Raw genomic sequence first — 16,294 nt, 5'->3', positions numbered from 1 at the left:
GTGGGATGCTCTAGTCTAGCCTCACCAGTGGGGAAAAAACCTCTAAAACTTTTCCTTTTATCAACAGATTTAGTCATGATTTATCTACTCAACACATGTCATATTTGTCTCTGAAGGAGATTCTGTGATGTGTAAAAGGATTTAAAATAGCCTGTTACACATTGAATTATTAGGATGATAAAAGTGTCTTCATTGATACGGGTATTTTTTTCTCAATGCTTTGTGGCGCAGGTTGGACTTTCCTGGGTTTAAGATGTTGAATTATAAGCGATGTAATTCTGCATTAGTGTTGTACTTGGCAGCCACTTTGCGGTCGGTGAAGAAGCTTTGTGGTTTTGTGTCCTCAGGGATTGCATCATGATTCGTTTCCCCCTCACAGGCCCCGTCACCTCTGTGGCAAGAGAGCATCGTGTGCAATATGTATGCAGTGCTGCAGCTGAGCCCTCCCTGGGCCGCTCTGACTCACTGCTCCAATCCAAGAACGTGGAAAATGGGATTTTAGGTCCCATCTGAGCAAACAATATTACACTCTGATAAATGTCATATTCTTTTTATAGATAACGGGCGTTAATGAGACGCCTTTTGCATGCAATCTAATTTGAGCTGCTCTGAGGGTTTTTACAGCCGTCAGCCATAACAATATGACGATGTGTAGTGCACAATATTTTGCTGGTTTCACTCAGCGTATATTCATATCCTTTGATATGAACCTATATTCATTAATTTAACAAAATAGCTTTTCTGTTTGATCCAACAGGTCAACCACAGAAATGTGGATGGATGAGTATTAGTTGGTAATAACCCAGACACACATTTATCGCTTTTTCATCCTTCAATTATATATGATAGAAACTGAAATCTGCTCACCAGGAACACCCAACAACAGCTACAGGTTTACTCCGAGACAGCAAACCAACCATTTCAATCTGGCTCCTGTTGAGATGCCTTAAACATCATAACTTTGAAGTCCAAATTTTCCTTTTTTCCCCCAATGTATTGCGTTCACTTTATAAAAAAAGATGTTTTTGATTCAGGGGTTCCTTGTTTAGAGGGAAATCCTTTTATTTTCTCTCATGTCCCTCTCTTTCTCATCAAATATGGTGCATACTATAGATTGTTTATGTTTAGATTGTTATGCTTGTATAACATCAAACCGTACCTCCCAAAGATCGAAAAAGGAACCTACGTTATTGTACACTATATCTACCTTTAGACCTTTGTCTTTAAACTATTCTATGAGGCCACAGATTGATAAGTATTCATCCGTTCCTTCTCCAAATGTGATTGGATAGATGATGCTGCGCTAACGTCAGAGTAGAAGGTGAAGGAGTCACCTGAGATGGAGATATGAAAGTAAACATGATCATCAGCTGCGTCCCTCTGCCTCTCAGTGCATGAAGAGATAATCGCCTCCACAGCTGCCCCATGTTTGGAGACTCAAATGTTTTTCCCCAGTAGTCCCTGGCTTAGCTTTTTACTGTGGAAATGACTGGTCTTTGTTCAAAGATGTCTTAGTTTGATTATTATACAGTATATCTGTTTTCTTTTTGACCATTTCTGCATTTGAGGTGTAACGATCTATCGCTTTAGATTGATATACAGTGGGGAAAAAAGTATCCTGAAGCCCCATTCGCACAGGACTAGTTTTACCAAGGGACCACATGCGATTTGTAATAATTGCGGAGGATGTCTGTAATGTTAATCCCGTGCAAATCAGCCATGTCAGTAATTTGTAAAGTAAAAATTCCCCCGCAAATTACCTATACACCTTTTTGTGTGATGTCAGCCGCCATTTTAAGAGTGGTAAACATTTGCCTGACAACCGCTATTTACCGCTGATATCACGGTGGAGATTTTGCCATCTGGCTGATTTTTATCGTATAAAGCCCAAATCCTGCGTAGTATTTGGCTGTCATGACCACGCCTGGCTGAAGGAAAAGATAGCCTTTTACAGAATACAGACAGAAAAAGGCCAGAAACAGAAATTATGGATCCATTCACTGAGGCGAATTAACGTAGATGGAACTACATGGAGCCCAAAATCAAAGTGGTCGTATGTTTGCAGTAGACATACTGTTAATGGTAGGTTGTGTATTTAGGGGATCTAATTTCTTCCTGACTGATTTTATGACATAGATTATGAATTAGTCTACATTCAAATTGTAATTTATTCAGTAATGACTGAAATGTTTGACTAGTATGTCTAACTTGAAGATAATCAACGTGAAATTACCAGTAAATATGCAATACGTTGATTGTATATGAACTTTAAGTATATTAAATAAACAAATGTGCTTCATATACCCATTTATGTTCTAATTTAGGCTGTATTGTTATTATTATATTATTAGCGGCGCTAGCCTAGCATAGCCACATCGCTTAACGAGCCAATTATCATGATGACACGGACCTATGTAGACACAAAAACACATACATGAGCCTACTTTAAAGAAAATGTATGCATCCAAGCTTTTGTAAGTCCTCATCTTCATTGTGTTGACGCCAGGGCTGTTAATCAGCTACTCGTAAATAACAGGCCATTGGAGATCTGGCCATGTTGTCAGGTCGTTTTTCCATGAACGTTGAGGTGCTTGGTATGGACATGATTCTGAACCAACCAGATGTAACTTCCCTTCATATTGGTGCTTGGCGTTTTGCTCTAATCTGCTGAAATATTCGTACAACATTGAGTAAAACCTTCGTGTTGTCCGCTGTAAATAGTGTGAATAGCGGTTGTCGGGCAAATGTAAACCCCTCTTAAAATGGCGGCGGGCGTTGCTAAGGCAAATGTCCCGATGATGATGCAACCGTGAAAAGGAGTATTATATTTTGCAGAACTCCGAGGTCCTGTGTTAATACTAATCCAATGCGAATAGGCCTCTCTGTGATTTAGACAGAAATGGGCAGGATCTGATGCGTGATTACACGGGACATATTTTCATTTATTTTTTATGAATTTTAAGGTTTCTTCTCGTGTCCAGTTTCTTCTTAGCGCTGGCCATGTTGTAAACAATGTGAGCGAATGTTACGCAATACATAGCGCGTTGACATCATACCCGGAGATGTCCGTAAATTTCAGCTAAATCTCAGGCTTCGGTTATCCGGTGCGAATGTGCCACATAAAAAGCAGACGTTGGGGGTCATTTATTTATTACATGGGGTCCCCAGATAATACTTATCCTGGGCGAATGCGGCTTTTGACAGCTCTCTGGTCTTAGCCGTGGTGGAGGTTGCTGTCTGATTGTTTGAAGGTGTAGACAGGTGTCTTTAGTGCAGATAACGAGTTCAAAAAGGTGCCATTAATACGGATAAGTTAGAAGTAACAGGTCAGTGAGAGCCAGATTTCTTGCTTGTTTGTAGGTGCCAAATACTTATTTTATGCATGAATTTACAAATAAGTTCTTTAAAAATCATACAATGTGATTTTCTGGATTTTTTTCATATTCTCTCTCACAGTTGAAGTGGACATATGATGAAAATTACAGACCTCTTTCATCTTTTTATGTGGGACAACTTGCACAATCGGTGGCTGCCAAATACTTTTTTGTCCCACTGTATCTATTGGTTAAGCAAGGATCCAGTTAAATAGATGGAAATCTAAACCATTGACCAACAACGTGAGTGAAACAAAGCACAGGGCTTTTTCTAAATATTTTTATTGAAATGTCTGAAAAATTTCCTCAATGAAATTGTCAAAACATAAAAATTGCTTTGTATTGTTTTCTAGGTGTAATGTAACCAGTTGTGTTAAATGGGTATATAATATTGTCTTGCATAGATCGAAGGCCCCTGAATCGAATTTAAACTGAATCGTGCAGACTTTGTGATATACAGTAGGCAAATATTGTACCGTTGTCCAAAGAATCATATGGACAAAGTTTCAGATCTACAGTACCTGGACATATACTGTACAACTACTTCACTGACTTTCCGTTGTCCTATTTTGGAGAATGCTTAATTGCTGTTTTACCAGGCATTTTTTTTTTTTTTCCTCGGGATGTCTGACCTATGAGAGAACAGCGGCTCTGTGAATGGCGTTTGTTTTGTTTACAACTTTGTACCGATACAGACTGCTGTAGGGGTGGGAACCTCTGGGTACCTCACGATACGATTCAATACGCGATACAAAGCTCACGATAACAATTATCTCACGATATGACGATACTGCGATTATCGATATATTTGTCAGAAATCAGTAATCTCAGCTTTTTTTGTTTGTTTTTGCGGAGTTCTCCTGTGGACCAACCCAAACCCACTCCTGCTTCCTTAGCAGAGGAAGACTCTCACAGATGAGTACAGGAGGACTAATAAATAGTAGAAATTGTGCTCGGGACAAGAAATAACATTTACACATAAAGACATAGTCTAGGGCTCATAAAAAAATAAATCAAAGGTATTTATTCTGGAAAACATGATAATTTACTGACAAAGGTTGAAATTGGCGCTTGCAAGATTGGGTTTGTTGACCAACGGTCATGTGACTTGAACTTCATAAAAGTTTTACACATTACATTGTTGGATTGGGAATCCCATAGAAGAATGCAAAGATGAAGCAGAAAACTTTCTTTAAGAAATCTTTTTACTTTGATATTATTGTGATTTATTGTGTTTCTTTGCCAGACGAGGAAGACAGATTCTATTGATGCCATTTTTGTTCTGGTTTGTTTATGGTGTTCCAGTCACTCCACGAGACATTACATTTCAACAGTATTTGAGTGTTTCTATGGAAAGCCACAATATCAACATCCATCATTGTTTTGGCACAACTTTCAATCTGTGAAAACTTTGACAGAGTTTTAGTGGTCAGTCACACTGGCATCAGCAGTGAATGAGAACAAACTTTTGGATAAAATACATACAGTTTGAAAAATGTTAGTTATCATTTTCCAGCAGCTTAAAATTCACTCCTTACAAAATCAGACAGCTGCTTTCAAACTAATGGTAATGAACACAGTCGCAGCTCTTTGTTAGGGACTCTTGCTTTTGTAGTTTTTTGGGAATTTCACGCAGAAGCCTCTAGAGAAACTGCTTTTTCTTGTGAGTAAATGATAAGGAATGCTGCCTGCTTGGCTGAAATCTATCTTTAGAGTGAAAACAGTATGATTACAAGTGTCAAGTTAGAAAGTCACATGGTTGGGTTTGATAGTCTGCAGAGGTTTTCTACAGATTACATCAATTTTTTATTTTTATTTTTTTTGACTGAAAAGTTTCAAAGAAGCTTCTTTATCTTGAAAATAAAGTGTGTTTTATATCTGGATTTTTTTCTGTGTAGTTTACATGTTGTCCAGGGAGGTCGATCAGTATAAGCTGATAAAGAAGATGATGGATATACTCAGCTCCACAAAGTATAAAGTATCAATTCCATGTGACTGGTTCACAACATTCATTATAAGTAGGTGTGAGTGGGATTGAAAGTGTCTGTTAGTGTTGTGCCTGTTATCAGCTGACACCTCATATTTACAGTACTTTTTACAGGGTGTGTAATTTGGCTAAAATATGTGCGGTAATTTTGATGTTTATTGCAGAAATCACAAAGTATTTATTTAATTAAGATTCAGGTCAACGTGAGCAGAGCATACGTCCTTATCTTTTTAATATTTTTTGAATGTGGCGTTTCCAAACTCAGTGATTATTCTACTTTTAGAATTCTAGACACTATCACTTTCCACTGTGGTCTGCCATTATTGTTTTACAGTTCTTCCTAACTGTGGGGTGTGTATGGCTTTTTTAGGCTAACTAACCATTTGGCAGCACATTGACTGTAATTACTATTCACAGTCCATGTTTATAGAAAAGTTGTTTTGCCTTTTTAGTCTTCTCTCTTTTATTGTGTTTATTTTTCTAGAATAAAGACAAGGATACATTACAATGCATCATTGGTAGAGTCAGTTTAATTTCAGGTCTGGATATGGTGTTACTGGTACTGTTATAGATTTAAATAGATACAGAAAGCTAACAAGATAGTAGGGGTGGGATGAAAGACAGAGCATTCTATAAGATAAGATGGATGATAATGGGCTCACAAAAATGCTATATTTTGAAAAGGGAAAAAATGAAAACTAAGAAAATTGCATTTGAAGAAAAAAAAAACCCTATTTATTTTAGGGTATTTGACTTTAACTTTGGGAATACTTGCATACTTACTCAGGGTATGACCTTTCAACTCAATAGGAATATGAAATAAATAATATAAATAAGACATTTTTTTCCTTTTTAAAGTGCAAATAGAATGCAAAAAGAGAGACTGACAATTCATGCCATTTTGAAATATAACCAAATCATGTTGTTTTTTTAATGCGTTTGTTATTATCAGATATGTTGTTGCACGATACGTTGTCCCACCTTTAAGAGATGATATAAAATATTAATGTTGGTTTGTAAATATGTGGAAGGTGAAGGTTTGAAAGTGTTTAACTTTTAATTCATTGGTTCTCAGACTGCTGTCACACAACAGCAGAAAGCTGCCGGATGGAGAAGATGTTTGTTCCTGTTTGTTGACCCACTTTCTCTTTCCTTTATCCTTTTATTTGAAAACACAGACATGGGCAACTTGCAGGTCTAGAGCCAGGTGCATCGGCCCCTAGTTTAATATTGTGTGGCCCCCAACATGCACACAAAAACGCAAAAATATAGCATAATCACAAAAGTCACAAAATGACAACAAAAATGTACAAAATTATGCTAAAAACACACAAATCAACTACAAAACACAAAAAAATAACAGAAAAATATACATAACAACAGAAACACAAAAAAATATTACATAAATACAAACATTAACAAACTCATGGTTTTCATGTGATACAGGGAGGAAGAAGGGCTTTGACGATTTGGTGTTTTCATAAATGTTTATTTATTGTATTTATTTTCAATTTTGTTGATTTTGAGTCGGAATAGTGCGTGAACCAGAGCAGCAGCAGCTCCTCCTCCTTTCCGCACACAAACACAACCAGACTCTCTCCTTACCGCTTACCGCTCTCCGTCGTTCGTCACCGCGTAAAAGTTGGAAGCCGTCCAATCCCACAACCGAGTCCGTTGTTAGCGCTGTGAGCCACGTATCCGTAAACATTCCCATCGTTTCATCCTCAGTTCACAAGCAATGTCGGGTCTCGTGTAGCATTAGCATGGAGTGCTAACAGCTGATGTGTGTAAACAATGGGTCTGTGGCTCCAAGCAGTGACTCCCAACACGATCAGCAGCAGAAAAATTAGTGCAATTTGGGCGTCCAGTAGTGCAGTGCATTTACACATATGGCAATAAAGTATCATACATATATTCTATATTAAACCGCAGTGTTTGTTTTAGCTGTTGGATAGTTGGAGAGGGAGGAGCTCACATTCTTGGAGGCGTGTTAGGTGACGTCACCTGCCAACGTGGGCAGAATCCTCCTGTCCTGTTTAAAGCTGACTTTTTACAAAATATGGAATAACAAGGGAGGAGGGAACAGAACTTTTAAAACTTTGTCTCTCTGAATGAGGCTAAAGGGATGTATATCACTGTAGCAAAACCATTATAAAGTGATTTTTTTCATCATACCTCCCCTTTAATGCACTTGAGTTTTGTTTTATTTGAAGGGCTAATATAAATTAAAAAATTTGTTGTGCTTTTTTTTTGAAAAGCAAAGGCTACTGGAATATTTGAAATGTCAGTAAACATTTACTTTCTTTAAAAAACATGTCTAAAAAATTATTCTAGGCTATTCATGCACTATTAAAAAAAATAGTGAAAAACTTAACAACCGCATTCGATATTCGGTGCATCCCTAATTATGAACCACTCATTCATTATTCAAAAACACACCAATGGCAGAAAATGACAGAAAAATATACACAATGACAACAAAACACAAAAAAACCTTTGTTCTTTCCTGTGAAAAAGCTCAGATTGGTCATTATTCTAAATGCTGACATGAATGTAAACAATGTTGATAAAAGTTACCCACGTACTAACTTGTAGAGCAGGCGGACTGTGCAGGTTAGACCCATCAGTTTCAGTGTGATGGATGGACAAAAACAAGAAGTGGGAATATCAGGAACTGTTTGCAGATTCACTTCCTTGTTCTTCACCCATCTGCTGTCCACGTCAGATATCTGATTGGCAGGTTTCGGACGCACGCAGACTACCAAAGTCTGAAAAAGACGCATTACGGCTGACTTTTGGTGAAGAGAGAGAGGAGCCGTAACCATTAATGGGTTATTGTGGCAGATGTCTCACAGTTGAATGGTCAGGGCCATGGTACTACTCTCTGTTAGAACAAACATGTCAGGTGTTGAAAGCATGGGGGTACCTGAGGGACGGAGAAATTACATCGCATGAGCTTCACAACAAGGAAGGACAAACATGCAATTCTTTCTGACTATAGCTCAGATGTTTTTGGCCTTTTCCTCCAGTCATTTAAACCTTTGATGTTCAAAGAGTAAGACTCACAGTGGCAGTACATGGTAGCAAATGCACTGCAGTGTTTAAACAGCTAAGCTTTAAAGTTACAGTTGTGGTCAGGGTTGGGGTCAATTACATTTTTCAGTTACAATTACATTTTCAATTACCCATGTTCAATTACATTTCAATTACGGTTACAGTGACCAGCATTTTTTCCAGTTGCAATTAAATTACAATTGTTTTTTAGCCTCAGAAAGTCAATTAAAGTTACATTCTCAATTACTAAAGTTCAATTACAATTAATCACAATTACTGAAAAATAAATAACCTAATAAAAGTTAACCTTCCTCTTGTGCTAGCTTTTTGTTAGCATCTCTTATGATAACGGGTCCTAAATCAGCTGTAAAATACACTAAAAACGAATATCTATCATCTCATTTCTTTCCTATCTATTGGTTACTTTGTTAAGCTTCCTAATTTAAGAAATTATAGGTTTTATTATTTTTGGTGTGGGCATCTGAGCCTTTCTTGTGTCGGTATACCCCACGATTTATATTTTTTAATATGGTAAACATGTAACATGGTTCCCCAGTTTAGTGTTAAAAATTAGAGGTGTCCCAATCAGATATTGTTATCGGATATTGTCCAATATCAGCAAGAAAACAAATATCAGATTTTATTCAACTGCATGACTAAAATCACAGATATAAGCTCTCCGATAAAATGTTCCGCTCCAGCACTTCTATCCATAGGTGACTGTGGTTCACACTCCAACAAAGTAACCTACTGTTGCTGACTATTGTTCTCTGTTTGAGTGACATCACTTGATCAAGTCTTTTCTAACATTCCACACTACAAAATAAGTAATAAAAGTAGGTATGATTTGTGCTGATATCGCATCGACTCAATATCGGTCAATACGCAATGCTGCAATATCGGTAACATATCGGACGTGAAATTGTATCGGGGGCATCCCTATTAGATTGTTTTATCAAAAGTTCATGGCAATTACAATTACAAAGTCAATTATCTAAACTCAATTACAATTTATTTACGATTAAGACAGCTACAGATTATTAAAATCACAATTACAATTATGATTACACCATATTTGTAATTAATTATAAATTACACGATTACAATTATAATTGACCCCAACCCTATTAGTGGTATTTCCCCATGTTGACCCTCAGGCTTTAGCTTCCACAGCCTGTGTGTTCCTCCTTTGGTCCAGACCAGGGGTCCCCCAGCCCTGTCCACTCCTGCAAAACTTCTTATTCTCCCATTGCAAAACTTGTTGTTAGTTTTATTGCCATTTCATCTTTTCTTTCTATTGAGCCTCTGATTAATTATCTGTTATTCATAATTCTGCATCATTTGTGTTTAATTTTCAGGCCTTTTTGCACAGAATCAGACAAACTGCCGATGACCAACAGTGTCTTTCACCTGAACACGTCAAGGTACCACAAGCCCAGTGCTTTTTTTAATCCACTTTTTGTATATCCCCACTTCACTTCCAATGTGTTTTCCTTCCCGTCTTCCCACCCTTTATCTCTTCCTTCCTTTACATCCTCTTCCGTTGACATCATCCTCCTGTTTGCAGATTCTGTTTTCAAACATTGAGGACATCCTGGAGTTGCACAAAGAGGTTTTATCTGCCGTGGAGGCCGGTCTGCAGCCCGAACCCCAGCCTCAGCATGCACTGGGACACATTTTCCTCCAGTTTGTAAGTGCGCATCACACAAACGGTGCAGTAGTTGCATGCACAAATTCCTCTCTCACCGAGAAACACATCCTGCTTTCATTGGCAGCCCGTAACCACAGATGCAGGAAGGGCGTGCAGTGGCTGCTGCAAAAGAAACACAAAACAACCTCTTTCGACTTTTCTTCTGAAACTTCCCTGTCTCTCCACCTTTCACCCCCCACACACTCACTCAGACCCCCCCACCCCCCCATCCCCACCACCAACTTTTACTTTCCCTTTTCAACAGCTGTGCATCCTGCCATGCCAACATCTTCCCACTTCTCTCCATCTTTCTGGATCAGTTTGTACTGCGATCTCCTCCACGCTGCTACGTCCTTCTCTTCTCACCCCTCCACCTTTCTCCCAGCTCCCCTCTGTTTGAACCCATTTAGCCCCAGGGAACAAACAAAGAAGTGTTTGTGCGCTGGGAGGAAGAGGTGGTGTGTGTCACTCAGTGAGAGGACAGAGTCTGCTGGTCCTTCCCTCTCGCTCCCTGTTTATCCCTCTGATAAACTATCCACTTTAACTTCTCTCAGGGACAAAATGCATCACCGTCCACACGCAAAGGCTACGACTCCTTATGAGCAGCAGAAGTATGACATTATTGTGCATTAGAGTGTGTCCTTTTGCTTTTTGTTTTGTCTTTTGTGTACATTTTGCCATATTATTTCCAACTATTAAGATTTAATAGACACAAGATTATTTATACACAATCCTGATCCTTACTGTTTAGTAAAACATAGAAATAGAAAAAGTCAAACTATACCATAAAGTTCAAAATGTTTAAGAATCTTATTTTCTTCATTTAAATCTCCCACAAGTGCATATCCAAAAAAAAAAAAAAAAAACAGGAATTCTAAAGTTTTTCAGTGATGCGTGGATAAAGAACTGATACACATACACATATCATGTAAACCCAAGGTGTTGTTTGTGTTATGTTAGTCGTTAGGGTTCCATAGGGGTGACAAATTTTCATGAGAATTTAAGTTAATATTCACTTTCACGGCTATTATTTATTGCAATTATCCAGAAATTGTGAGTCATTTTAAATAACCCCAATGTATGGGTAATTAAAAAAAAAATATTTCAATAGAACATTTACAGTATTTTTTTAATTATTCCCTACATTTCTGAGCCTAAGTGTGAAAGTTATAGTGTTAATTGTTGTTAATTTTTGATAGTAGTTGCTACTGTTATTGTTGTTAGATTGTTGTCAGTGTGTTTGTGTTGTTAGAGATATTCATTGTTAGTTTTTGTTGCTTCACTAGCCTTTTGATTTTTTTTTCCATTCTGTAAAATTGGAACCATTAAAAAAAGACCCCAAAATGTTTTTTAACCTGTACCTAAAACCCAATAATAAATAAATGAATATGTAAATCATACAAACGAGTTAGGATAACTTAGAGACCTGTTTGCCCTTGTATGGGTCACTATCAGTCTCATCAGTGACACTGAACTGTGAACCGGTCCATAGATCACAGCTGAATGGTTCATCAAAATGAATCACATGTGTGAGCTGTCACAGTGATTCAGCCTGTCGGGCTGAGTGCCAGCGAGGAGAATTGATTTAAGGAGCCCGACATGTTTTTTCCATCAGGCTGTGGTTGTGCTTGACAAGGAAGCAGCAAGTGCTTTGAATTCTAAACGCTGGAAACAATACTGGTGCTTCTTCTGCCATTTGGTTTTAATGAAACCTAAACCAGGGCATGAAGGACAGGAAGGAATATCTGTGTCTCAAGAGAGACAGAGAGATGCATTACAGGGAAGAAGATGAGCCTCTTCCCATTAACTCTATTAGTCCTCTGAAAGTGTGCTGTGGTATCAGGTACTGAGTTGGCCATTCATCCAGGGGAGGACCCTATTTTTTTGGTTTTGTTTGTGATTATTATTAACTTTCACAGTATAGCCTCTGATTTTCTGCTTCAAAAGTGATCAAATTCTGTTTCAGGGTGAACTCATTGGAGCCCCAGTAATGACATGGTAAAAAAAAAAAATACTAATTTGTGCGCACGAAATACTAATTCATAAAACTAGGCAAGACCTGTATTCGCAAGGCAAATACGTATTTGATAATTGAAAAATTACAAACACTTGACACTTGACTTGACCTTGACATTTTGGCTCCAAAAAAGGTCGACTGCACATTTTTGACATTGCCCCTATGAGATGACATATGTGTCATTAGTGCTGCATTAATAGCCTAGGAGGAATTCCATGAAAAAGGATAATAATAATAATAACTCCTATGAGAACAATATATTTGGCAATTTTGAATTGCCAAATACAATGATGGCTGTACTGTTAAATTTCATTAGATTTGTAAGAGGTTCCAGTGAAGCTTCTAAGATAAAGACATGTCGTATGATACACTTGACGCTGTGTGTGATATTATAAATGTGTAGCTTGCGACACTGCCTCCCTCACCATGTATCCATTGCAGCCGGCTTTGACCTCTGTGACCTTTGTCTCCTTCTGCACCAACACCTCTCAGCAAATCAGCTGGCCCCAACTGGCGCCCTCCAGTCAGGGCTTTTGACCTCTAAAGCGGGGGTCGACACCATGGCTGGGATTGGATTAACCTCCCTCATTGTTCCACAAGACTTGTCTGTCAATCACAGTTAGAGAAGGAAAATAAGAGGATTCATTGCAATTCAAAGTCAAGATGGTTGAGGAAGCCACACACAGAACACAATGAAGTTGAGGCTTTTATTTTGAAGAGGACGAAATGAACAACTTGTCCTTCTGACGGGGACTGTCAATGCTTACGTTGGAGAACAACGCGCACTTCTCTGGGCAACCCTCTCCTTTGCTTCCAACTGAATACACACATTTGTTAAGCTGTCATTTAAAGATCACGGTTTGCTCAGAATGATTCAAACCCTGCCGAGGTAAAAGTGACTCACAGTAGAGGAGAAATCACAGACATCAATATTTGCTCTATTTCGAGGAATGTGTGTACAAGCTGTGTGCGAGTGGCAACAGACATGTCATTGTGTTACCTCTAAACTACGCCCATTACGCTTTGACTGGGTGTGATAACAGCTTCTCATCTGAACCCCTGGAATAATGTTCTACTAATGGGGATTCAAATAAGACTGATGTTTATCAAAGGTAAAATTGACGTCGGTACCCAGAATAGCCCAACTGTCATCGTCGTCACAGTGTCTACTCCAAACTTCATTCCAGTTGTGTGTAGATTAACACACTACTTGAAGTGTACATGGGGATGTCTTTGTAGTTTGTTTTTTTCACCAGTGGAAAGGAAATAACCTGGAGCGGGCCTTCAGGGGTAAACCATGGTAGCAAAGAGGCGTGCTGCGTTTGTGATCATATTCAAAAAGTGGTTATTTTTGTTCACAGTGAAGTCGTCCAATTAAAGAACGAGCCAAACTGGAGCTTCTGTAACATTCACCCAGATTCAACATCAGAATTCTAGTAAAAGCTTTAAAGTTCAGCTTTGATACAAGCAGGCTTCATAATGTCACATTAATACGTCTCTCTTTTGTGGCTTAATTTCCATACGTTTGTGATTCTGTGCTAAATAACAGGAGGAAAAAAGCAAACAATACTGATTATGTTTGCTTTACCAGCTATTCGTGTGTCTGATTGGTTAGTTATTGTTGGGAAATTATATTTTGTTTATGCTGCAACAACTTTACACACTTCTTTTCAAACTATATTCCTACCATCAGGACAAGATCTCGTAGAACAAAAATGACTCACCATGGCTTGATGACATGTCATCAGAGGGGTATTCCATAAAGTAGGGTTAACAAACTCTGAATCTATTCATAAACTCTGGGTCAACATACCCCACCATGGGAAACTCTGGGTATCGGATTCCATTACAGCTGGTATGAAGTGGGTCAATCAACTCTGAGTATGTAAACCTTGGGTTACTTATGTGCACGCACGCGATAAAAAGCCATCATCAATGGATTGATGGTTACACGAATTACCATGGTAACCACCCGGAAGAGAGTGATTTATTCACCCTGATGGGTGAAATAAGCCCCGTTTGAGGAATATGAGCCTGTTCTAAAGGTGCGTTCACACAAAACGCACCTTCAGTGACTATAATGGCTTAAATCACCCATGATTTGTCACGCTTTTTGGTCACTTCATCACTTAATCGCTTCAGTGACGTGACGAGCGGGGAACAATATGAATAAAATGTGTCTGAGGAGACGTGGCAGCACCATAGGATGGCTGCCTAGAGAGCCCTCCTGTTACACTGGATATAAAGACAGTGACTGCTGCTTGATAATGCATCACTTATATTGATTTTTAATGTAATATTGACGCCGGTCATCTCGACGTCCAAAAAATATGTCATAAAAAAGACTGAAGCGGGCTGTGAACCCGCAACCCTTTGCTTCTAAGCAGCGGTGTTATAATTCACTGCGCCACCATAACTTCAAAGGTTTGTATCCAGGGAACTTTCCTACAGATGTCAGTAGGCGTTTTAATGCAGATCAACCTCTCAGTGTCTTTCACTTAATGCTCTGCATCCACAATGTTATAAAGAGGAAAAAAAAGTTTTAAAAAAAGTGTTCCTTGAGAAGCGGTGTTCAGGTGGGCAGAGCCAGGTATAAACCCAGGGTTTCTTTGATAAAATCTGCCACTGAGCAGGTTTAGTTCACGGACAATGTTACCATGGTGACATACTCAAAGAAGATACCTTGCGTTTAGGAATGGGATACTCAGAGTTTCCCTCATTTGAGCCCGAACATACTCAGAGTTTGAACATAACCCGCTTTATTCAATACCTCTCAGGGATATTGAGTCGGATCATTTAGCTTAAAAAAGATTTAATCAAATGAAATCTAATTTTAAATACAATACAAAGGTAAACTGATTAAACCGAAACACAACTTGTCCTGTCTGAGATATCACTAGCTTGTGGTGTACTTTATTTAATTTCTATGTAAAATTAATGGTGATACAAACAAAAAAAACCCTCATTTTAATATTGTTGTTGTGCGCCAAAACCAGCTGAGTGTTATTTAGCTTCAGATGAGTCATGGCTTCGTGTGTCTTTAATATTGAAACTAGTTATCTAGGAAGGCACGTGAGAGGATTGAGGCTTTGAGGTGGACACAAATGCAGAAGGAGAAGAAGGCGGGCAAGAGAACGGTGGAAGTAGATTTGAAGTCCATATATGATGCATGGAGAAAACCAACACAGACTAACAACAAAATAAATTTCAAACTAAAAAAAATGATGATGATCATAAAACAAAACAACTCCAACTGAAAAAGAGTCTCAACCATTGAATTATGAGACAAAACCCAAACCAAATGCCCGACTAGAAAAACAGAACATCAGCATGAAACCTAAACACAAAACTAACCACAGACCCAGATTGTAAATGTAGCGATGTTTGTTCTCAGCTACAAAACTATAAAGTCTGTCTTTGTTTACCTGCACAGATTCCTCAAAGTCCAAAAACAAGCATTTTTGGTTCTGTAAAATCTCTTTATATCAAGTGTGTAAGATTGTGTGTATAATTTAATTTACATTTTCATACCTGATTGACTTTCACACTAATAATGAAGTCTGCATTGACCTTTAGAATTGAGATAATTGGCTAAAAAAGGGTTTGTTCTTTGAATTTGAGCAGTGATTGTAATTATTGAGACATTACAAGTCATAGCAACAGTGGTTAGTAACACTGACTAATCTAAGGAAAAAAATCTCTCAAATTCAATTTTCTTTCATGTGTGCAACATAAGTCTGCATATTTAGTTCAAATGTAAAAAGGAGAACTTGTCTGTGTTGCATGGTATTTATTGGTTGCCAGGTTGGGACAGCTGCCACTGTGCACTGTGTGCTCAGCGTCAGGTTCACTGGGTTTCAACTCATATGCTAATGAGTGATGCTGAACCCCAGGGGTGAAGGCCCCCTTGTTACCTTGGATTTGCATCTTCAGTGGTGTGATTAATGTGTCAAACCATGAATAGAACCCCAGCCTCTGCACAGGTTAGACCTTCACCCTGTCGCTGTCACACCAAAATGATGGTTCTCGCTGCGTGTTGTTTGAACTCACATTGACTGTACGGGGCTCTCGTACCATATGTCGGCCCAGCTGTTGCTCCCAGTGGTGTTTTGGACTAAATGTGGCTTTGGGCGTGTTGATGTTTCTGCCTGTGTGGTAAACGCAGTAGTCTA

The 16,294-nt window shown here is 38.5% G+C and overlaps 1 protein-coding gene across 1 annotated transcript in view; it reads left to right on the top strand.

The window, feature by feature from the left end:
- LOC114466638 (phosphatidylinositol 3,4,5-trisphosphate-dependent Rac exchanger 1 protein-like) overlaps positions 1–10,505 on the top strand; it is a 33,598-nt gene extending 23,093 nt beyond the window's left edge. Inside the window, exons 2-4 of the mRNA XM_028452228.1 lie at positions 9,774–9,839; positions 9,983–10,105; positions 10,371–10,505. Coding sequence (XP_028308029.1) covers positions 9,774–9,839; positions 9,983–10,105; positions 10,371–10,505 — 324 coding nt within the window. The remainder of the gene's footprint in view (positions 1–9,773; positions 9,840–9,982; positions 10,106–10,370) is intronic.
- The last annotated feature ends 5,789 nt before the right edge of the window (positions 10,506–16,294 follow it).

This window comes from Gouania willdenowi, chromosome 7, assembly GCF_900634775.1.
Source record: "Gouania willdenowi chromosome 7, fGouWil2.1, whole genome shotgun sequence".
Taxonomy (NCBI): Eukaryota; Metazoa; Chordata; class Actinopteri; order Blenniiformes; family Gobiesocidae; genus Gouania; species Gouania willdenowi.
Note: the sequence above shows the minus strand (reverse complement) of the source record. Positions and strands in the feature narration are given on the sequence as shown.